General features: G+C 38.8%; 1 protein-coding gene across 1 annotated transcript; it reads right to left on the reverse strand.

Moving 5' to 3' along the window:
* Positions 1–933: 933 nt before the first annotated feature.
* Positions 934–18,440, reverse strand: LOC6564148 (homeotic protein labial). Its single transcript, XM_001990637.3, has 5 exons — positions 18,350–18,440; positions 16,662–17,986; positions 2,398–2,792; positions 1,570–1,832; positions 934–958 (listed from the first exon to the last, which is right to left on the reverse strand). The coding sequence occupies exons 2-5, from the start codon at positions 17,947–17,949 to the stop codon at positions 934–936; spliced, it is 1,971 nt and encodes a 656-aa protein (XP_001990673.2). The 5' UTR covers positions 17,950–17,986; positions 18,350–18,440.
* Positions 18,441–24,184: the final 5,744 nt, after the last annotated feature.

Genomic DNA, 24,184 nt, shown 5'->3' on the forward strand with positions numbered 1-24,184 from the left:
AGAGTATAAATATTTAACCAAGTGATTGTGTTTACTACTTTTACAATTATTATTAACTGACACATACACTTTTCATATATGTATGTAATTTTTATACATTTAATATTGGTATGTAAAATTCATTGATTGCTTAATAGAGTTCGTTGCATGAATCAGCCATTTTTAAAGTGGTCTTAAAATCATATCTATCACTTATGCAAACCGACTTTGATGAAGGCATTTGATGAATTTTGCTCGTTGTTTTTCCCATTTGCAAATTAGTCAAAATATCAAAGCAGACCAGCGGCAAATCCCCAAAAAAAAAAAATTATTTTAATTTTGTACACATGTGATATAACGAACCACTATGATACCATTTTTTGTAATCCCCTAATTCATCAAAACTATATTGATAAGATTTAAATCTACATACACGGCCTGTGGCATTGGAAATTTAAATTTCAAATTCCGAAATGTGAGGAAATCGAAACATTTTGCAGCAAACAATTTTTCTTGATTACTAACATGTATATTTAATTCTTTTTCTAAGACTTAAAATATTAATTTACCAATTAACGCATCAATATTATGAGTTTGAAGAGGCTGGAGTCTGCTCCTGAAAGCTTATTCTTTTTTTTTGACGGCTTCGACCATTTAAAACACTTTATATTGCTTAAAATCAGTTAACAAAAATGTAATAAAAACTCAATAATTTTCAAATTATATTATTTATTTGTATCTGTTTTGTGTTGTACAGTTATAATTATATTATAATTAGGACTAGATTAAATATATTTATATATATAAATATATATATATATATATATATATATATATATAATAGTACATACATCAAGATTGAATACCAATTTGTTCAAACACAAAACAAATAACTCTGGTTCTTGTATCGTAGAAGGCCTTGCTTAGAGTCGAACAATTTTTATACTACATCGATTAGGAGTACGAGGACATTACAATGCTATTGGGATTATGAAGTAATCATTGATTTCATATAGATTTTGATTTAGTTTAACATTTCTTTTGAATTTTACATTTTGCATTTATTTAGTTGAAAATCAATTGCTTTGCGTGATACAGTATGAAAGTAGTATATATAACCCTGAGTTTAGTTAATTCTAGTCTAAATTTCAGCTGCAGCATCAATGGTAAGTTTTTCATTTTCCTTTTTGCTTAATATTTACAGCCCCTTGGCAAAAACATCATATAAGTTTTCTTGACTCGACAGATGCTAGCATTTGATTTTAAGTTTTGTACAAAATACTAACGATGGTTTAGATTTTAGATTTAAGGTTTTTCAGTATGCACATTTTTCTACAAGTATGACATAATTTATTTATTTTATTGGGTATTATGATTATTATTTTTCTTTTTTAATTTTTTGCCTTTTTCTAATTATTTATCACAACAAAATGCGGTCGACATTTGGCAATTTCACACAACAGCAATAATAATAATAATAATAACAACAAAGAATAAACAACAACAACAATAAGAAGAACAACAACGGCAACAACCACCACAACAACAGCAACAAAAACAACAGCCACATTGCAAATTGTTCAACTCTGTTTGGCTGCTGTTGTTGCTGGTGCTGCTGCTGTTGCTGGCAGTTCATTGCTGGCCAATTCAGGAGCGCTCAGCTCGGCCAGCTTTTGTTGCTGCTGCTGATGCTGCTGTTGTTGTTGTTGTTGGGGCTGTTGCTGCTGCTGCTGCTGGGACTGCTTTTCATTTATCACGGGTGCGCTGTGCTGCGTAAGAATGTCCGCCGGAATGAGACCTTCTTTGACTCGCTTCTTCTGCTTCATGCGACGATTCTGAAACCATATTTTGACCTGTGTGGCAAGTGGAAAAGAAACATTAGTTGGCTTCAAATTTCATTTAAATTCATTGATAAAAAGTTTAGATTATGCAAATCTAATTTGAATAGAGATTTTAGATAAATTTGAAGCTGAATCAAAGTTATATCCTAAGAGATCATAAATCTTTTCTCAGCCATAACTATCACAAAACCTAACCGATTTTCCAAAAGAAAATTCGTTTTTTTTATTATGTGTCAGCGTATAGATCAATACTACATTTAAATATGGTAAAATGATTTTAGTTGGAACTCGCCAAAATCAATAATTGGCCAGAAAATTGAACAGATTTTCAAAAGAAAGCACTTTTGGACACATAGTCTTCATGTGATTTCTTAAATGAGCACATTTGTCGAAGACTAGGAATTTCTTATAATTATGTCAAGTCTCATGAAGCGGCCAACACCTGCCTCCATTTGTTTATACCCTTGCACTCGTTTGATTAATTAATTATGTTCTTTTCTGTTTTGCATAAATAATCTTATGTCGCTTTTAGTTTAAATTAAATTAAGATATTTTTTTCTTCGGTTATTTGACCCACCTGCGTCTCGTTTAGTTGAAGTGTGTTGGCAATCTCGATGCGGCGAGCGCGAGTCAAGTAGCGATTAAAGTGGAACTCCTTTTCCAGTTCGGTCAGCTGCTTGTTGGTGAAGTTAGTGCGTCCCGAGTTGTTCGTGGAGGAGAGAGAGCAGCTGCCGAGGCCAACGGAACTACTGGCAGCACCACCACCACCACTAGCACTACCGTTGCCGCTGGATAGGCCCACGCCCAGGCCGCTGGATGCGCTGCCCGCGCTCGCATTGTTAGACATCAGCAGGGGATTCTGGATGGGCAAGACGGCGGCGCTGCCGCCAACGTTGCTGCCGCGGCACATGTCCAGGTGACCATTGAGCTGGTAATCGTGCATGTTGTTGATGTTGGCAGGTAGTTTCGGTGCTGCAAGGAGGCGGGAGCGGGTCAGAGAGGGCCAGAGAGGAATGAGAAGAAAGAAAGAAAGAAATCGTCATTCAGTTGCCTTGGCATTTGTTGTGGTTTTGTGCGTTCGCTTTGCTTGAGCTGGAGTGATCCCCTGGCGATGATCTCTAGCTGTCGCAGCTAATCAGTGTGAGAGACGGAGACCCTCACTCTCTCTGTCCGATCTCGAGCCCTAACCATAATCATTTTGGGCATTGAGCTGTGTGTTCTTGCCTGTGTGTGTGTGTGTGATGCTGTTGTTATTATTATTATTTTGTTTTTGTTTTTTGGGACGTGCCTTTGACTTTTGCTCTTTGCGTGATTTTGCATTTATTCATAATTTGACATGCGCCCCGTGGCTAAAGCCGACGATGATGAAAATAATCTGTGCCTTTTCCATAGAAGGATTTAATGTGCCTAATAGGTTTGTTTGAAAATATTGGGATTATCCTGACAGCGGGTTTGACTTTTTCTTAGACAAAATCGAATCATAATTGTGGGTGGCAACAAGAATTATGTTCCTTATTTATTTGTGTTTGACTAGTTGGTTATTTTTTTAGGAAATATATAAGACGTGTTAAAAACTGATATCAATAGAATTTTATTTAAAGAAAATGAGCATATAATTGTTGTTGCCATTCAACTGGAAAAGGTCTAAGAACTTTAACTAGTTCCTAATAACAATAATAAAATAAGTAATAATAAGAATATAAGTAAGCTTTCGAAAATAAATTGTTTGCAATGGGCTTAAAATAAAACAAATGTTAAATATATTATCGTATTATAGTTTTCCCATGAACTGATTGAGTTATAGAAAATTCCTAATCCTTAATAAACTAAAATAGATGTTTAAATAAGTTTCGACATAATTACATTCACATTTTAAAAATTCTTATGAAATCAGTAGAACGTTAAGCGAAAATAATTTAAAGAAATATAAATATAAATAATAAATATAAATTCAAATATAATTCGCGATAACTTTGAAATCATTTTATTCATATTAATGATACTCATTTGGGATAATCGGGCAAAGGGAACGATTTATTCTGTATATGCACCAATGAGAGCAATTGGGGCTCGTAAAAAAACCTTTTCACACAATCATAAATCGAAATGAGTGTTTCATTCGCATAAATCAATTAATAAGCATTAAGTAGCAATAAAGACACATAAGTGTTCATTATTATTGGACGGCCGATTAGCCTGCAAGTTAAAAGGTGACCGGCAGCTGAATGAGCCTCAACTAATACCCCTAAGTATGAACAACAATATTAAGTATTACGATCGTAAGTAGTCCCGTTTTTGTTTTCTGCATTCGACTGGGTTTTAGGCAATTGGTGGCTGGCTACAATAAATCAAATGGGCGATATCATAAATAATAACAAAATATATATATATTATACAAACATATATATGCCGTCCACACGAGCACGCGAATGAATGATGAATTTATGACACCCCCGGCAAAAGAGAAGTCAATTGGCGGATTCAGATGGTGGCCACTGCGGCTCAATTTGCACAGTAGCAGCTGACTTGGATGGTTGGTTATAAGCCGCTGAAGTTGAAAATCCAAGTCCAACTCAAAACTCCTATCGTAATGCACACACACCCACTCACACACACACACACACAGAGAGAAACACACACAAATACCGGAATATCTAAGAAAACAAGCCCAAGGATTATGTTGTGAATGGCTTGAGCTACATTTGAATTTTCCAGCAAACAAATAGCAGCGACTGAGCGTCGCATTCCGGTTATCAATGCCCCGGCATTTGGGTAATGGGTAATGGGTAATGGGTATTGGGTATTGTGCATTGGGTATGGGTTACGGGCATGGGAAATGGAGCTGCAACTGGGCGCTGCGGCTTGGTGTCGCTCGGCATGTCAAACATGTCGCGGCCAGTTGGCGGCACTGTCGCCTTTTACTGGCGTCCGCGTCCGGCGCCAAACGATATCTACTTTATAATATTAGTTTTAGAGAGCATTATCGGCGGATCGCTTCCACTTGAATGCACGCAACTCGGTGACGTGACGCCGACGCCGACGCCGCGGCTGCCGTCTCCGCCAGCGATACCTACTGCTGTTGACAGTGTAAGTAGGAGAAATCTACGGGTAACTGTATATGTATTCAGTATGCTATACCCAGACTCACCCTGTGCACATGCACAAGGCCATTCCGCTGGCAGCAAACTGTGCACAATGTTTGTTTGCCTTAGAGGGGGGGTGAAGGCGCTGCTAGCGAGCAGTTGAGCGTCTGTTAAGCGCCATGGTGCCATGGTGGCATGGTGGCATGGTGGCATGGCGCTTAAGTGACACTGCTGACAATCAATGTAAACAAGAGCAGAAGTTGCAGCAGTGCCAGCCAGCAGCAGCAGCAGTAGCAGCAGTAGCTTGGGTTCGGGTTGCACGTGTGCGGGCGAGGGTGCGTGGGTGCCACGGGGGGGAAACACCATCGTTTAGATGGCAACAGAAGTCAATGTAATTTGATAACATCGCTGCTAGCGTTAATTACAATTGCAGGTTTAACGCCGTTCTTCCTATTGTTGACTTTTGCATAACTTGGATAAGTTCTCGTGTGAAAAGAAAGTGAATGAATGTCTCAAGTGTTATGTGTGCATCTCTTGGGATTTGTTATCACAACTGGGTTAACTCATTGAGCCCAACTGTGATATGCAGAATATATGTGGGATATAATCGGACTATCTGTCCCTTCCATTATGCCGTCCTATTAGAGTTTATTATATAAATAATAATAATAATTCTTGGCAAAGACTACTTCTTACTTTTATAACATTATGGGTTTTCTGGGTATTTTAGCTTAATTACAATTGCTGCGATTAAGCATGTTTTGTAAAGCAATCCTCTTGTTAATTAGTTGAATGGGTTTGCTGGGTAAAACATCTATTTGGAAAACTCAAACGCAAACTGGCATTTCTATTTTTGCATAGTCAAAACAAAGAATGTGACTCAACAATTGGCGGCCATTTTGGTACGATATTATCAATGCTATGATATGTAGGCGCCAGTGGCACTTTACACAGATCCCCCCAATAACCACTCCCCACACAAGTTACCAGCGACGACGCATGGTCTCTGGGCACGCATTACTGTGAGGGGTGGAGGGAGGGCTGAAGAGTTGGCGAGGCCAAAGGCGATTAAGTGGGCAGACGTCGGGCACTGCACGAGCTTCCGATGAGTGCTGGGCAGTGGTGTTTGGTGTCTGGTTGCTCTGTTGATAATATGCTTTAATTCGAGTGCAAATAGAAAATTATATTGCAATTAAAAGTAAATTGTTTTAATTGTTGCTTAAACAGCCGGAGACGACAACAATGCCAGCCAGCGTCGGCCTAATCACAACCATAAATGGCATAACGGAGACAACAATTTTGGACGATCGGGCTTTGATCTAAGTAATATGTATTTCGGTGACGATGTGATTGATCACCTCGGCAAATGGCCTGCTGCTGTTGGGCTTAAATCAAAACTGCAGGCCTAACTAATTTGACATTTGGACATTCAGCATTTCGCAATATGCGCTGATAGCACGTCTATTTACCAAGTCAGCAGATGGTCAAATTCTGTCCCAGGGCAAGCTGACCACTGGACAAATAAGCAAGAGGTCAGTCAAACAGCAAAACTGTGTACAAATATGAAAGAGGTCATTCGAAGGCTTAATACTCTTACTGTAGCAAATCTCAATATAATTTGTTCGATACTTAAACAACTTTGTTTATAAATCTTGTCAATTAGTAGAGATTGGTGTTAAAAACCAAACATTAAAATTTGTCAAGATTTCAAAAATTGTTAATACACAATATTCTTGGACGATAGTTTTCATGGGTAGTCAAACTTGCTAAGGCATGTTGAATTTTATTCAGTACCGAGTTTAGTCAAAATCACAAAAGATTTTTCTGTTTTATGATAAACTTATGATGCCTCCAGGCAGGGTATACAAAAACGTGCTGGCTAGCAGGACTAATTGACTTATCTAGCATTTAACCCCTTTTTGGGACAGTGACAGTTTTGGCTGCGGGGGTGTGCAACATTCTTGTTTTTTGGAAAATGTGTTCTCATTTGGTCATTTCAATGCATTTGCTGACTTGACTAAAACTCACGAAACTGACTAATCCAATCCATTTATGCTGTCAGTTTTATTGGCCGCCTGTCAACTTGAACTTTCCACATGTCATGCAATGATGCAGTTTCAGTTTTTGGAACATGAAATGCACAAAATGTACTTGTATCAAATCTACCTTTTATTTAGGTATTTTTTTTTACATAAATGTACATAGGTATACCCAAAAGTTTTTCACATTAATTGAAAGTTGTTTGGCTGTATGGACACCCCGTGGCTTATTAGTCACGATGCGTTACATTATGGACACACGTGAAAATTGGTTAACAAAAGGCTTGAGTTTCATATGAGACAAATGCTCAAGTATAATCTCAACCGGAGGATTTTCTTTTACGGTTTCCAAATGGCGCCTCTCTTAAATATTTGAGCCTATTAAAAGTCTGCCGTCTGTCGCACCGGAAGAAGTTTTACATTCTGTTTTTTATCAAACATCTTCGACTTTCCGTGTTTGTCTTGCTCGTGTGTATGTTGTGTGTGTTTTCCTTTTCAAAATGTTGTCCCCGTTACACAAAAACCAAAGCGAAATCTAAATATTTACACAGATCTACAGATATGTATATATTTACCATTGTACAAGCGTTAATAGCAATATTTTGGCTACTGTTTTTTCTAGATTAACAGAATTGAATTCCAGTAGCCAAGAATCGGAATGCTATTTGGTTTGTCCCATTGATAAGATGATGTCCATGTGTGTTTGTGAATTATCAACCAATTGACATGTGTATCACAATAGATAGACAATTTGTGCTAGGTAGAAATAATTTGAACTACATATATATTGAAATGATCAGATTGCAGCAATATGTTTGAGTATTTATTTCAGAAAATGGGTACTCAAATATAAATACAATTCGTACTCCACATTGATATAAAATTGACAATGTTTCTCAGTATGCCAGAATCGTTTGGGATGGTATATAACAAGTAAGGGTAAATATCTGACAAAACCTAATAAACTAATTAATTAAAAACTAACACTTGTTAAATATGAATCACGATAAAGAGCAAAAGTGAATCATCAATTCTTGGCAATAATCCTTGATGTAGATTAAACTTAAACCAATTGTCATGCAGCATTAAATTCAGTTCGATTTGTGACGTTTTAATGAGTCATAGAGGTTTTTTTTAAGCAAATTGAAAATTTGAGTCTAGGTAGGCTCGTAACTCTTTTGGGTTGACAGTCCAAATCCAAGGCCAACAAAAGTGTTCTGCTTATGAAAAGCGGTCGCGATTTGGGCGCTGCATTTACTAGATTCGATATATTTTTTAAGAAAATGCTCGTACACACAAGCGAAATGATTTATTATATTGAAATTATCTCTTGTAAACAAGTCAAGCTGCCAGTATGGCTAATGCCACTTGTCGGCAGCAACAGCAGTCCCCCGACCTAGTGCAGCACCAGCCCCTCTCCATCAAGTTGAACACCCGCCACAAAGTCAGCTAAATTTTATAATTTGTCTAATGAAAAATGTTGAGCAGGAATACCGAAAATGTCGGCCTATGCCAGCGGCTTCCAACATTGGCTAATATTGGAGGCGACAATTTTAGACAGCTTGCCACCCGTATCTGCCACTCTGCCTCTTACTTTTACTCTCTCCCTCTCTCTCTCTCTCTCTCTCTCTGTCTCTCTGTCGCTCTCAGTGTGTTTGCTGCCTTGCTGAAATTTCGCACGAAGATTGATGATGACATTAGCATCATTGTCGAAAATTGTAAAACCCCGCAACAAAGTGCCAAAGGACGAGCACGAAGACGCGGAGACAGAGTCTAGAATTGTGTCGTCTTCGTCTTCATCGATGGCGGCGCACTTGAGTCGCAAATGTTTTCAAATTTGTTTTGTTGACATTTTAATTTGCAAATACTTATAGACATCCCATATATATATATATGTATACATATTTTGAGTGTATATATAAATGTGTGCATCAATTTTCGTCGTATGCCAAAAGCTTACACGAATGCGGCATTAATTGAATTAAATCGTCAAAGACGCTGGCAGCAGGCGCAAAAAAAGGAGCGTGCGGGCAAAGCGTGTCAAGTGGATTTCAATTTGGAGCACTGAAAGTGTTGACTGTCAGCCATTGGCACGCACACACACACACACACACACACATATACGCAGACATACCTACTACTACTACTACTACATACTTGTCAACCCACATTTGGCATTGGCAGCCATTTTTTCTTGGCTTTTATCGAACACCCTTATTTCTATAGAGCTCTTAGCAGAGTCGCACATGGCTGTGTGGCAAAATACTTATATACATGAGAACGTACATATATATGTATCTAAGTACATAAAGCATAACAAAAGGGAAACTATGGACATCTACTATGCCATTTGTATGTGTGCTCGTGCGTGTGTGTGTATGTGTGTGCGTGTGTGTGTGTGTGTGTGGCTCTGCATTTTCGTTGGTGATCCGTCATGTTGTCAGAATGTATTATTCGAATTAAGATTTTACTTTTTTCTACCATTGAATTGAATTAACACAACACACACTCGCATATATGCCAAGCAGATGTGCCACAAGCATACACACACACACACACACACACACACATTTACGCAACACATTCACATTATACGCAACTCTAAAGATTCCACAACTGTCTGTTAACTTAGTCAGTTCTTAATATAGCAAATGCAAGCAACTTTCTAATGAAATATATAAATAAATAAATACTTAACTATAATCTAAAATATTTGGGTACTATCAGGCTGGCAAAAAAAGTACTTGAATCAAATATTATTTGTATCCGTTTCTATGTGACGATTATCAGTTTAAGGTCGTCGAAATTCCAATTAAAGGGTAGCGTCATAATAGATTTGAATTTAAGGCTGTGTCTAGATAGGTCTAAAATTGATTCACATTATAAAAGTAAGTTGAAATATTGAAGATTGAAAGATTACATTCTACATTAAAGTGTCTTAAGATAGTAGACACACACGTGTCTAATTCAGAGTGTTTATAGCACCGTACTTGGTATACCAAAAATAAATCAAATTATTAAAGCCAAGTGCTTGCCATGAATGCGCTTTATGAAAACAATGACCTCAGATCGATCTTTACCGAAATTTAAATCTTGAATGTCTAACTAAGCCAGTATGGTGTCGTTTGGTTAATACTATAATGACGTTAGCAGACAGGTGGGCCAATGTTTGTAGCACCAGCAGATACATCCATCAATTAGTTCCACATCCAAAGTGGATGTCGCAACGCAAGTTGAAGTTCAAGCGTACAGTCTTAATACGACTAGCCCACTAGAATGTCCACTTTAAAGCTCTCCGGCGTCAAGCGGTGTCCATTGTTCTTATCGGACGGGGTTACTGGTACTGCTACAAGTACTGATCATGGTGACACTAATGTAATGCGTTCGATATCGCCATTTCACAATGTATATATACGAGTATATATATATATACACTTATATATAAATCGAAACCAAAATAGCCAAACAATGATAAAATCCAAACAAAGAAACTTCAAATTGACAGCTTTCGTTTAACTTTTATCTGCTGAAACCGTTTGCTGCCGTTCGACACAGCACAACCCACGACACACAACACACCACACACAACACAACGTGTACCGCTCTCGAATGGGTCATAGCTAATAAATGCCTATGAATGTGGTTGGGAATTTTGGGAACTTGGGCATGAAATCACCTTCACATGTTGGCGCGCCTAACGAGAGACAATTGTAGAGCTCCGGGCTCAGAGGAGACATGTCCAATGGGGCGGCGCGGCACCTTTGATTTGCAGATCATTGGCTAAATGCGTGTGCTTTGGAGAGCCAGAGACCCGTAGACCCATACAATCGTACACCCGTACACTCGACCACCTCATTCAAAGAGCGCCGCAACATTGGAGAGCAAATGTTGCCGGTACTCGTATTGTTCTTGTTGCACTATCTACTGAGTCTGAGTATTGCCGAACCAGTTGTCTATTGTCTATAGCCGCGCATAATCGAAATATGAGCAGCTTAAATTGTTAGCCGACTACTGTTTGTTTCGTCCAATGATTCATTATAGTAGCGAAAAGTATTTTGTTTTTGTTTGATTTGTAAATTTTGGGCTTTGCTTTTTTTTTTGTGTCTTTGCGTTACATCGAAATGCCATTTGGATATGTATGGCTACAAGATATGAAATAACAAAGCCCAGTGGCAGTGGCAGTGGAAACCATGCATGGGCACAGGTTCAAAGGCATTTCATAACTTTACAGACCTTCCCATCTGTATTGAGAGCTATGTGGCGGATGTTTGACGTTAACCGATTCCAATCTGTATTAAGTGTTGAATTGTTGGATGGCGTTAAGTGATCGCAATGCTTAATGTATTTCATTAAAATTTGGATACTCAAAGATATAGCGATAAACATTTAAAAAAGGTTAAGCAATAACATGTAATTCCCAATTGTTGTTGTAAGGTAAATTAACTATTATAATGCAAACTATCTATAACTATATCTGTGCACGCAAATCAATTTTAGATTGAAGACTATGTGTTTATATATAATTTAATTAGTCGTGCACTATGTGAGGTCGTTCCTTATCTGTGTCTATTGATCGATAATCAGACATTTGCATATATATATAAATATATGTATATATGTACTATATAGTATACTCAATTTTTCGCAAGTTTCTGTGTCATGATTTTGTGCAACTTTGTTAAGCAGATATTGAAGCGCTTTTATCAGGTCAACTGTGTGTGTGTGTTTGTGTGTGTGTTTGTGTACAGTAAGCATATTTGTGTTTGTGTGTGCGGCACGTAATTGGATACTTATATAATTTAGTAAATTATACACTTGAAGAGTATTAAAGGCAGCCGGGCAGACGCCACGGCTAGGAACCTTATGCGAATGCAAACAAAAGATAAGATATCCTCGTTTGGCGCAATGTTTGCACGAAATGTCCAAAAGGCAAACAGCTAGCAGCAAAATCAACTGGCGACAGGCCACTGGATGACTATTTTGCTGTTTTCTTTCGGTTTTCGTCTTTTTTTTTTTTTTTGGGTAATATTACATAACAAGACAAGCGCACCCTCGAGTATCCTTTAATGCAGGCAAACGGGTGGGCCACACTAAATAAATGGACACTGGAGCACGAATTGGAACTGGAACAGGGACTGAGACTGGGACTGGGACTGAGACTGGGACTGGGACTGGGACTGAGACTGATACTGTCAGCCTGCTTGCCGTCTTCTTTCAAGGGCGCAGCCCGGTCGCGGATTTCTGTTGCTGGCTTGTCTCCGCCTGTCACGCAGTCCGCTAATGCGCTTCTCATGTCGCCTGATCTCCAAAACTTTTATGAGAGCTGACATTTGAGGTGTGTAAGTGTCTCAAGCACGTTGCCACAGCAAGAGAATTTGAAGCGAGAGAGAGAGAGAGAGAGAGAGAGTCAATCAGAGGTTTGGATTTGGCTTCGGCTTCAGGTACTGATAGTAGCACTCTTAAGTGGTAATTAATGTAAGTACTGTGGCGTTTATCAGTTTACAAATCGATTCAGTAATCCAATCTGAAGAGAGTTAAGCCCCGTTGGTACTGCCAAGAAGTTGAAGGTGCACACCGTGCTGACCCCTCAACCCTTACTCCCCCCCACACACACTCCTTACCTCTTTGCGCGGCAGCCGAAGAAATTTAATAATACGCTTTCAAAAATGCTAGCCCAATGCGCGCGAATGAACAAAATTTGTCACGACACATGCCGTACATATTTTGTAGTTCGTTTTTTTGTTTTGTTTGTTTTTTTTTTGGTAGCTCCCCAGGTCTGAGGCCAATTCGGAGACCGATCCAACTAACCATTTTGACGTACGGTGACAGACAGGCGGGCGGGTCGCAGTTGGCTGTCTGGACTCGGCTCGGTTTGGTTCGGCTTGGTTTGGTCAAGCGTTTGATCTTATCTCAAATTCCTGGTGGTCACTTTTCTATCCACAATATCATTTCGTTTAAATAGTCTGCCTTTTTTTTTTGGTTTTTTGTTTTCGGTTGTATTTTTTGTTTTTGTTTTTTTCCATTTTCATTTTGTGTTTTGTTTCGAAATGCACGTAATTAATTCATTTCACTGTGGCACATTCACATTCGTTGCTGCGTCGCCGTCGCGTGTTGGTGTCAAGAAATATCAAAACATCACATCAAATAAATGTTGAATACGCCACAGCGAGCTACAAGGCAACCGAACGAACCACTTCGAACCACACCTCCGAGCACTCTCCCTCGTGCCCCCTGTTCTTAGCACCTTTCACTACTTACGCGACGAACTCTGGCCTAAAGTTTTCCAGTTAGTTAGTTAGTGGTCGGTCCGACAGTTATGTTAATTTTCGTGTTTGGTTTCGTTTTCGTTCACTTTTGTCAGCTCTATTCATATTTCATAATTTCGAATGGCACAGTTTGCGTGCCTGGCCCATCTCCCTGTCCAGTGCCCCAAAGGGGAAATGCCGCGACAAAGTGGTAGATCGTTTAAAAAACAATAAAACACGAACCCAAACTGGCGCTGAACGAGACTGCAAACGAGGCACAAACTACAACTCGGGATAGTAATTAAATTGTTATGCCAGTGGACAGTTTTCAATTATGAGCGCCCATAAAAAGACCAATAAATGTTAACAAATACTCACATTGTGTTTAATATGATTTAGGGCTAGACGACTATAAGATAAGTGCACTCATAAAATGGGTGAGAAAACTCTAAATCAATGGGAATTGAGCATGGGGGCGGAGTAAAATAAAGTTGAAGTAAACTAAGCCTGACAAAATATTGGCACATTAAGACACTGCCAACAGTGCGTTATTTAAGAACTTTGAGAATTGAATAAAATACGTTATCATAAATCATATTACATTCACAAAAAGTCAGTCTATCCGTCCAAAGATACATAAAATTTTCAAAGCAAAGTGGATAAATTTAATTAATTAATTATTAATTATTAATTATTTTAATTAATTTAGTTAATAATTATTTTTAACTTGAACCTTAGAAGTGATTAGCTACTGCATTCAATAAGTGGCTTATGCACTCCTCTAGTTACTCATCGCAGTATGCAACCGATCCATATCTCCAATTTGAGCTCTCTGTCTACTGCCAATTTTCTGTCGATTGACAAAAATTCCTAGCCAAATTGTCATTGGCAAATCCCCTGAAAAATTTCCATTAATCTCTTGCTGGGCAAGAACGAATTGCCACGAAGGTAGCAGCTGGAGAGCTTTTCCATTTTCTACCAGTCATTTCCCCTACCACCACCACACACACACAAGTTTCTTGGTGATTGTGATATGGTCGGGTTATTGAAAAATGCTGATTAACACATTAGAGATCATTGAATTGAATGCAGTGAATATGAATATGAATATGAATGTGGATGTGAATGTGAATACGAGTAGGTCTGTAGGTAGGCATTTTATATTGCTGGTATTTTGCTGCGGCGAGCTTCTGCTGTGCGTGAATGCCAATATGTCGAATGCTACCATTTATAACCACGATTGCTGATTATGCTGTTTCCCCTGGCTGAAAATGGATGACATGACAGATGGAGTGGAGCAAGCATGTGCGCGCACAGCCAGAGACCGATGCTGTGATCGAGATCGAGACCGAGACCGAGACCATACAGTGAGACCTCGTTTCCTCCTCCTTGCCTCGCTCTCTCTCGCGCAGGTCTCGAGGTTGGGACTCAGTGACAGTTCGGTTGCAGCGGGGCTCAAACAAGAACTCTTTATTTAAATAATCATTTTTTCTGACAGTCAACTTGACTTCCAGATCGGCATCCAGCAACAGCAACAGCACCAGCTTCAGTCCCAGCACCAGCACCAGCACGAGAAACAGCGACAACTGCCATGTGAGTAGGTTCACTTCATTCTTGAGCTGCATTTCTTTCATACTTATTTTATATTATTATGATTTTTCATTTTCTTTTCTCTTCTTTCATTTGCTGTTGCACGCTTTAATTGTTTGTTTGACTTGCTGCACGGCTGCGCTGCTCGCGAGACGTTTAAGCGCCCGGTTCGGATTTGGGTTCGGACGTGGAGCGGGTTCCACTTGCACACGTCATTGTCATGGGCTTTTTGGGTGCGGCGCGTGGGGATCTCTGGCGTCGTTTAATTGAAAACGATGCATGTAAATGACACTTTTCAGCATTAATAAGCAAATATTTGTATGATTATTGGTGTAGCAAAGGGATTACGTTCGAGCTGTAAGTGGTAGGAGCGCTCGAACTGATATCTGATTGAAGTCGGGATGCTGTCGCAACAGGTAAAGTGCTTTAACTAGTTTCGATGTCTGGAAGTCAAATGCGACTGTCACATCAAATTGGCCAACAGGTTCAGAGACATTCTGGAGAAGGCACTGGCACTCCGTCTAGTTATGTGTGATATAAATCAATCACTTTCCTTAGATGTAGATCATATTTGATAGCAGATTTACACTGGGTGATTTATAACTAAATGTCTTGATAAATTACAAGAATGGTCGTAATGAGTTGACAAAAGTATACCAAATAAAACTGAAAGTAAGTTTCTGAGTGGTAACACTCAATCGGAATATTTAGTTTGGATCCTCTAGTAATCATAATATCTTAAGCTCTCTGCAAACCAAAGTTCGACACATGTATATACTCGTATTAATTATGTAATTTAAATTTCACAGCCATAAGTATACGATGGCAAACGTTCAACAACAACGCACAATTTATCATGAATTTCAGTTTATCATCGTTGCGTTTTTTCTGAGCTGGCTAATTCCAAGATACAAAACTGCTCGGCGCAGTGACAAGTGACAACCTGACTGACTGCACAGCATTGACAAAATTATCTGAAATATGCAAGAAATATGCCAAGGCAGAAGGAAACGGCAGAAAATATGAGAGACCGGCAGGCATTTGAAGAGACATTCTTATTTTTAGGTGACATGCCCTCGGTTGGACGTCTGACGCACTTGGTTGTTTCGTGGATATATCTCGACTGTCAATCAGTTTTGAAAGTCATCGTTTTTTGATTTTGCATTTTATTTAACTTGGATTTTGGATTTGTTTTTACCCTTTCGTGTGGTGCCCACAAGTATGTAATACTATATACACCTATTTATACATGAGTTGTCCAACTGGTTTAATATATTCAATTTCTTAGCTGTGATCTATTGATAGCCGCATTTAAATTGACTCGAGCTAATGGGCCTATGTGAAAGCTGAGATGGCAATTAGCAATAGTATTTAATAATTACCAAGGCACTGGCTACATATATTCATAAAATTCTGAAGTCGCCTTATTAGCATTAAAGGAAAATTAGCATTAAAGGAAAACGAAAAAAGGTGTCAAGATGATTAATGGTCTAGTTGAAAGGTCAGCGTACTTATTTGCCTTATCTAAAAGCGGCGTTATATCTTTTTGGATTATAGCCAGTACCTAAATTCTAATATCTAGACAGATTAAAAGACATAAAAAAATTACTGTGTAATTAAATTCTGCTGTACTGCATTTCGACAAAGCTTTACTCAACATCAAAAATACGCTTTTTACTAGGTTTTTTTTCGAATTCGTGAAATAATAATTTGTTGGGGCTAATTACAAATATAATCTGAAAACACATTTTTTTTCATTTATGAACATGTTTTCATAAATCAAAATTTTTTTAAATTGCTTAGGCAATTTCCTTCATAAATAAATACTCATGATTTGTAACCTGGCAGGCATGAAACAATATCTTAGCTTAGGGGCAAGCTTACCTTGTGGCTTGGGAACATTCCGCTTAAGTTGCATCCATTTGTATGTTGGAATGTTGGGCGCGTGATTTGGCGATTTTGGTTGTGAGTTTGCTTGGTGCGCGGAGTTCGCTGCGGACGCAGACGTTGTGGACGATGAGGTGGAGCTACCTGGTGATGTGACGCCACCGCGCTGATTCCTGGCCATGGTTATGCAGTTGCCCGCACCATTGGGTGATATCGAATGCTGTGGCACCACTTGAGCCTGCGAGCTGGCTGGCTGTTGTTGTTGCTGCTGTTGTTGCTGCTGCTGCTGTGCCTGCTGTTGCTGCTGCTGGGCGCTGGTTGTCAGACTGGCCAAATGGCCATGACCTAGACTGTGATGTAAATGGGCATGGGGATAGTCCATGGCAATGCCCGCGTCAATTGGATAGCCGCTGCTCATATGCTGATGGTGGTGCCACATTTGTGGCGGTGACTGTTGTTGCCCGGCAGCCAGCTGCATCATTTGATCCGGATCCTCAAGCAGCAGGCCCGGTGGCGGTGCCGCGTATCCAGCATGCAGCACCGCCGCATACTTCTCCTCCATCTGGCCAGCATAGCCATGTGGCAGCGTCTGCGCCTGCGTCTGCTGTGCCACACTGGGCGAGTACAAGCAATCCAAATTGGTATACATCATGCCATTCTCGGAACTGATAATGGGCGCATGCGCCTCCATTCCCTGCTGCTGTTGCTGCTGCTGTTGTTGCTGTTGCTGTTGCGTTGCATTGGCTGCTGTTACCGGAGAATTGTTTTCGGGTGGCGGCACCGTTGCCACGGCGGCAGTGGCATAGTAGGAGTGTACAGAGTCCGTCTCATAGTAGGAGTCGGCGGGCGAGTGGCTAGTTGGATGCAGTGGAGTGTTATTTGCCGCCGCTCCCGCCGCTGTGGTGGTAATGCCATATTCCGCTGCACTCGGACTGAAGAGATGCGAGTGCGGATAGAGTTGCTGCTGCTGCTGCTGTTGTTGTTGTTGCTGTTGCTGCTGGGCAAGTGAATGTTGCAGCTGGAGCTGTGGAGGAGGTGGCGTCAACTGCTGCTGCTGCTGATAGTAATTGGGTGAGTTGCTGTCGTAGCCATTATATGCCAGTTGCTGATGTTGCTGCACTTGCTGTTGCAACTGCTGCTGCTGGTGTTGCTGCTGCAATTGCTGTTGCTGGTGATGGTGGGTCGGGGAGGGAAAATAGTTGCTGTTAAAGCCGTCGTAGGCGGTGGCCGTGGCATGTGGATGATGATGCGGATGGTTGCCGTACATGCTGCTAACGTCCATCATATTGTAAGCCAAACTCAACTCACAAAAATTGTATTGCCTAAAACAAGTGAGAAATTTCCTGAAGTTTTGTCGAAAATAAAATGGTGTTTAATTTGGCATTGCCCTAAAAAATTTAAGTCCATTTTAAGATTATTCAAATTAAAATCGTTGTTTAAAATATCAAAAGGTAACAAGCAATACTATTGAAGGCTTTTTTATATAGATTATTGAAAGTAAAACAGAATTTAATGGTGGTAATATATATAATAAATGTAATGAAAATAATGACGAATACTTTGGACTTTTAGCTTTGTCTTAAAATGGGCGAAATCTTAAATATTTTAGGCTACATTTTCATTGTGATGCTTAAGGTAATAAATGCTTTAGGCAATACTATTTTGGTCTAGAACACAAAACTAACTTTTTGCAAAATAAGAATTTCCCGAATGTGTAAACACTTTGGCAGTGCTTCAGCACAAATATATATATATTTGAATTTCAAATGATTTCAAAAACACTTTGGCACACTAACATAAACAGTTAAGAGGAACACGCCATAACAGTTTCAGTTTCAGTTGCCGTTCCGACGGTTTCTGTTTTTACCACGCGACGGTTCTCGAACTTCGTGCTGCATGCGCGCTAACCAAGTCGTGACTGATTGCTGGACGGGCGGCAGCCAACCCAGCAACACACACAGACGACTGAGTGTCGGCAGGCCACGCCCCGACCATCTAAGAGCTGCCATCTCGCTTCCACTGACTGCGACCTGGCCATGGTAAAATGGGTAGCTGTGGTGTAGTGCCATCTCGCTCGCTACCATTATGAGAGGTCTGCAGGCAGGGAGTTCTCTTATCAGTGGACTCCGGTACGGGGGTTAGTCATTACCGGTTTTGGCAGTTGCTGTTTTCATTTAGTTTTTTGCTGGTCCCAGGGCAAATGCTGATATTAGAGTTACGCCCATGTTCATGTCTTATTTAACTCTGGTAGCTACACACGTACATAAGTATATATGTACCGACATTCATACCTATGTAGAAAGAGTTTTTGTTGTTGGCTGTTTTTTTTTTTTGTGTTACTTAGATACTTTCGACACGTTTTGTTATTTGTATTTTCGCACCTACATGGGCCAACTCCCAAATGAATTGGCAGTGCAGGTAGTGGCCAAAATTGGTCACCGAAGCTCGACTGGGCTGTGCCGGCTGTGCAGCTGTCAATCGTCATCATACTTTCCACATTTGACAGGCCCATCTATGTATGTACGAATGGCTGCTGTGGAATTTAAATCGCCGTCTCGTCTCGTCTCGTCTTGTCGCGTCTCGTCCCGTTCCGACAGTGACTTTTGGTCTGACTCAGTGGGATGCAATTCGTAGGCGCCCCCTACGACTCTGTCACACTGTCCAGATAGAGATACAACATTCAGATATCTTTATGCTCCGAACCGGCATTGCACCTTTCACGCACAATGCATCATCTTTGGCTGCCTGTCTGTTCCACCCGTCTGTCTGTCTGTCTGTTTGGAAAACTTTTGTGTTTTAGTTGGTTTTTTTTGTCTCCTTTTCGGTTTTTTTGTACAAGTTGATTGACATTTTCACAAGTTTTTGTCGTGTATTCGTAGTTGGTGGTTTGCAGGCCGTGCCCAAACCCAATCCCATTCCCAAACCTAAGCACAATCCACATCCCTCTGCTCACTTCAACATGCCCAACAACTTACTTTGAGTTGAGTTGCACAGTCTCGTCCTTTTGGGTCTTTGCCCACCGCTCCAAGGTGATTTGTTATATTTTTGGACAGCAGCAATTAATAGTAACAGGATGTGTATGTTTTTATTTTCAGCTTCCAGGCATTCACAACTACTCCTGTCCAGTGTCCCACATGGCAAGTGGCCGTATTTCACCTACTGATATTTGTATGTTATCTATCTTTTGTGGGAAAACTGGGCCTTTAAAGAAATGAGATTATAATTTTGTCGTAAGGATTGTAACACATTGATGGAGACGTATCTGATCCTATAAAGTATATATATTCTTCATCAACTTCACTAGCTGTGTCGATATATAATAGTCTGTCTGTCCTCATTTTTTACATGAATTTTTGTCTCCTCAGTGTTAAATTACTTGATGAAACTTGTCATTTATCCGAATTTTTGCTTCGGGTACAAAGTACGTTGAAATCGAGAAGATCAGACAGCTATAATGTCACATTATAGTTGCACAAATGTGGAGCATTCAGTTCAGTCGGTCGTAAAAACATTCAATTTCTTTAAAGACCTACACAAACATAAAAAGATTTCATCATATTAACTTCAATCTAATATGTTATGCAATCTTCGAAGTGTCCTCATTCCACTTTGTTTAAACAAATTAAATTCGAATTTATTTTCGAGTTGACAACTATATTAGGTTAAATGTGCTCTCCACGGTTGTTAACAATACTAATTAATGTATTGAATTAAATTACTTAAATAATATGCATAGTATATACTTATATCAGACAATTAATTTCGAGTAGTAATATAGGCTATTGAAAGTTGAGGTTATTTAAGTAAATATTGATAAGTGCTTGATAAGTAAGGAGGGGTATAAAACTGAATTAGTAATTAGATTGCCTACTCGTGGTTTTATAGTGTGCATGTTAATGTATAATAAATATAAAATTGAAATAAGGAAAATTTCACAGATTTCTTAAAGTTAATGATCAATGAAGAGAATTTTCCACTGCTTGGTTTTTAATTTACTACAAATTGCGAATAGAAGGATATATCGTTAAACTTTCAAAAAGAGCAACGTTCTCCACAGAGAAATTTGAAAGGCTGTGCGGTGCTTGACTTAGATAAGTATTAATGGTCTTAGTATTTTAATGAATGTATCATATCTAAAAAAGAGTTCATGTTAAATAAAATCACTGGTTTCAATTCGTTTAAAGATACATTAGTAGTTGAATCATAAACTATTTGGATATACTCATGAGTAACAATATGTTATCTTCCTTATGTGATTGTAAATACATCCTTACTTTATTTCTTAATCCTGAATTTATATTTAAGCTAATTAGTTTAGCTGTCTAATCAAAACAGATTGCTTAAAGTTTGATTTCAACTGATTGTTTTGTCATTAAATAAAAGAAGCTTTGTACAATTTGAATCGCATAGTCCTCTCTCAAGAGTTTGAAGGCTCGTCCAGTATGTTAATCAAATTATAGTTGTAATTATAATATATAATGTATAATGTATAACACACTAGTTACACCTTGGTAAGCCAACTCATTAATGACTGGCTAATGAATGCTATTGACGCCGTCGGAAGTATGACATATGGATTTGATGGGTACTTTAAAAGGCGTCAATGGTCAGGCGACAATCGACTGATATTTCGTCTAAGTCCATTACAATTGCTCCACAAAAAGTGACCAAACTGATGACGCCAGCGGGTGGGGGGGATGGCGGATGGGAGATGGGGGCGCCAGCCATGTGGCTGACACCTCGTTACAAAGCGACTTTGAAAGTTGTTGTAACTCCCAGTGGCAGCTGGCCGTGTCCAACTCGGGTTGGAGAAGTGACGAGTAACAGTAACAGGCGTAATTGGCGCTGCACAAATTGATGGATTGCTTGGCGCCGACTGTCGCAGCTCTGAGTCCGAGTTCGAGTTCGACTCCGTCACATTGGCGGTATTTTATAGTTTTCTTTTATATTTTTGGGTAAATCGATATCTGTGCCATTTTTTGTGCAGCTTTTGACATTTGTTTTTCTATAATGATTTATTAATTGTACATACTTATCGGGCTTTACTGTACCCTGTACTTGCCTGTTGCATTGTCAGACGCAGACTGCGACGGCGACGTCGACGCAGACGCAGACGCAGACACAGACGGAGCCTGTCGCCAAAATGTTAACTGGACTTCAACTAAGCCTCTTCTAATTGAATATGTAATTACATGTCGGCCAGACGTTCTCATTGTGTATTTTTTGTTAATATGATTTTAAGCTTATTATTGCTCAAAATATTTAATTGGGACATAAATTCATCACAACTAAATCGCTTCAGAGTGCAGCCAAAGAATTGTTTTTCTATGCACAAAATCACAATGCACTTTCCAATGATTGATAGAGATTTACAAACATTTTGTGTTATAAATTAATTTAGGGCAGTCTTACAAACGATTCTCTACATCTTTTTTGTGCTGTGTATGTATGCGCACATGTTGAACTGAATTCTAAAAAGGTTTTCGTGGAAGACATGTATTCTTGTCTCTTATAGCAGGGAATAAAGTATTTATGCAAAACCAAAATATAATCTATTATGATTATTATTTACAGAAACTGGAGAAACACGAAGGTCAAGCTGGCGAATGTCTGATTGCAACATATTCATCCTTAACGAGTCTCTACCTTGCCATTGGACTTACTCGACCGATGTCAAAACCTCGGGTATAAAACCTTCTTCAGTACGAATAAAATTTAATAATTAAATACAAAAAGACAGCTTTTAAATATCCATTAAGCTATTGGTGCTATGTTATTTAAAATATTATAAATTGCAACCTAATAAATTGATAAAGACACCTTGCGATTGCCTGGTGTTGAGCTGCATGAAGTAACGTTTGAAAGTAAGTCAATAAAATATATACATTTCAACAGTTATTATGTGTATATATGTATCTGGTATATCGAATGGCTTACCAATATTTTCGTATAGGTGGACAAAATTTCGTAAAGGAATTGGGATTTTACATTAATTTTAATCTAAACCACGTTTTATATATTGTAATCAATATTATTAAATATTAGAAATATTGATAAGGTTCTTGTAAAACTCATCTGAAGCTAAATCTCATTTTTCCGATTTTTTCTCACCCTTCGATGCATTATATAAATATTATCTACAAAATAGAATCGACTTAAAGAGAGTTGTATAATTTATAAAATTTAATCCAACAAACAACATTTTGGTCCGAGTTATAGAGATATGAGTTTGGAGTTATGGATAATTTTGTAGAATTTTGTTAGGGGAAAATTTGAGTTAGACACATTTGCCTGCATATGTACATATATAAGTGCAATATGTATAAAAAAGTAACGCTATCTTATCGTAGATTGCAAAATGGCTTTTTTTTTATCGAATTAAGTGGTTCCCAGGCATTGTAATTTACCCTTTGCTGCATTAGGCATGAAAAATATAGAGTTTATCTACAATTATAGTTATCTTAATTTGAGTTAGTCTAAAAGTAACTAACTCGCCGCTAAATAAATGTATTTGGTTATTATTATGTTTACATTGTCAATAGATGTACAAATGACCTTGGCTTATTGTAATGCAAATTTATGAAAAGCCATCACGCTTAAAATAAAGCCAAACACTTTAATACGAGGGCGATTCACGAGTTTCTTTCATTTTGCACGCGGATAAGGTAAGAGCGAGACAACTAGAGATACACCTCTTATCCGCTACTGAAGTGAAATAAGCCAATGGGAATGGAGACGGTGTGGCGCAGACACCGATTGGGTTCCCGCACAACCCCTGTTTGTTTGTCTCAGGGCAGCTGCATTAAGGGGACCGAAATGAAATCCCATATGCTCTTATGCTGCAGTTAACTCATCAGTTGCCAAACTTGTACAGATGCTAACCGAGGATAAAAAGAGCGTGTTGTTACACAAATTCAATTACCGGACATAAAAATGCTGCCAACATGGCGGAGAACATGAAACATGGCAGCATATCGGAATAAATTATACGAAGTTTCACTCAAAAATTTGTTGATGTGAATCAATGTTACAAAAATGATATCGTATCTCAGGAATAGAGCAGAGGGTAAGTGCTGTGAAAAGAACTGGAGAAAATCGGTCTACATAAACCAAAATTTAAACTAATGAAACAGCATTGTGAGTGGTAATAACATAAATATATGTTTGAGGTACTAAATTATAATAAATATGTTTGGTTGCTCGAGGACGATGCAATCTAAACAAAGCAATACAAATAAATGTACATGAGATTGGTAATTGGTTTATGTTATACAACATAAATAATATGTGTCCCTATATGTGTCATAATCTGGATGCAAACATTAAAACTACAAATTAAAACAAGATTTTGTATATACTCTCATACCCCTTCGATGCGCTTCTTAAAGTAGGTAGATACTTGAAATTATTTGTACTTCATATAATATATTTGTATATTCTTGTGTTATTCCACTCTTTTTCTATGTGTTTGTTGCGCCATCTATGGGACGTACTAAACAATTACACATTGTATGGCATAC

The sequence above is a fragment of the Drosophila grimshawi genome, unplaced genomic scaffold (assembly GCF_018153295.1).
Source record: "Drosophila grimshawi isolate 15287-2541.00 unplaced genomic scaffold, ASM1815329v1 contig_311, whole genome shotgun sequence".
Classification (NCBI taxonomy): domain Eukaryota; kingdom Metazoa; phylum Arthropoda; class Insecta; order Diptera; family Drosophilidae; genus Drosophila; species Drosophila grimshawi.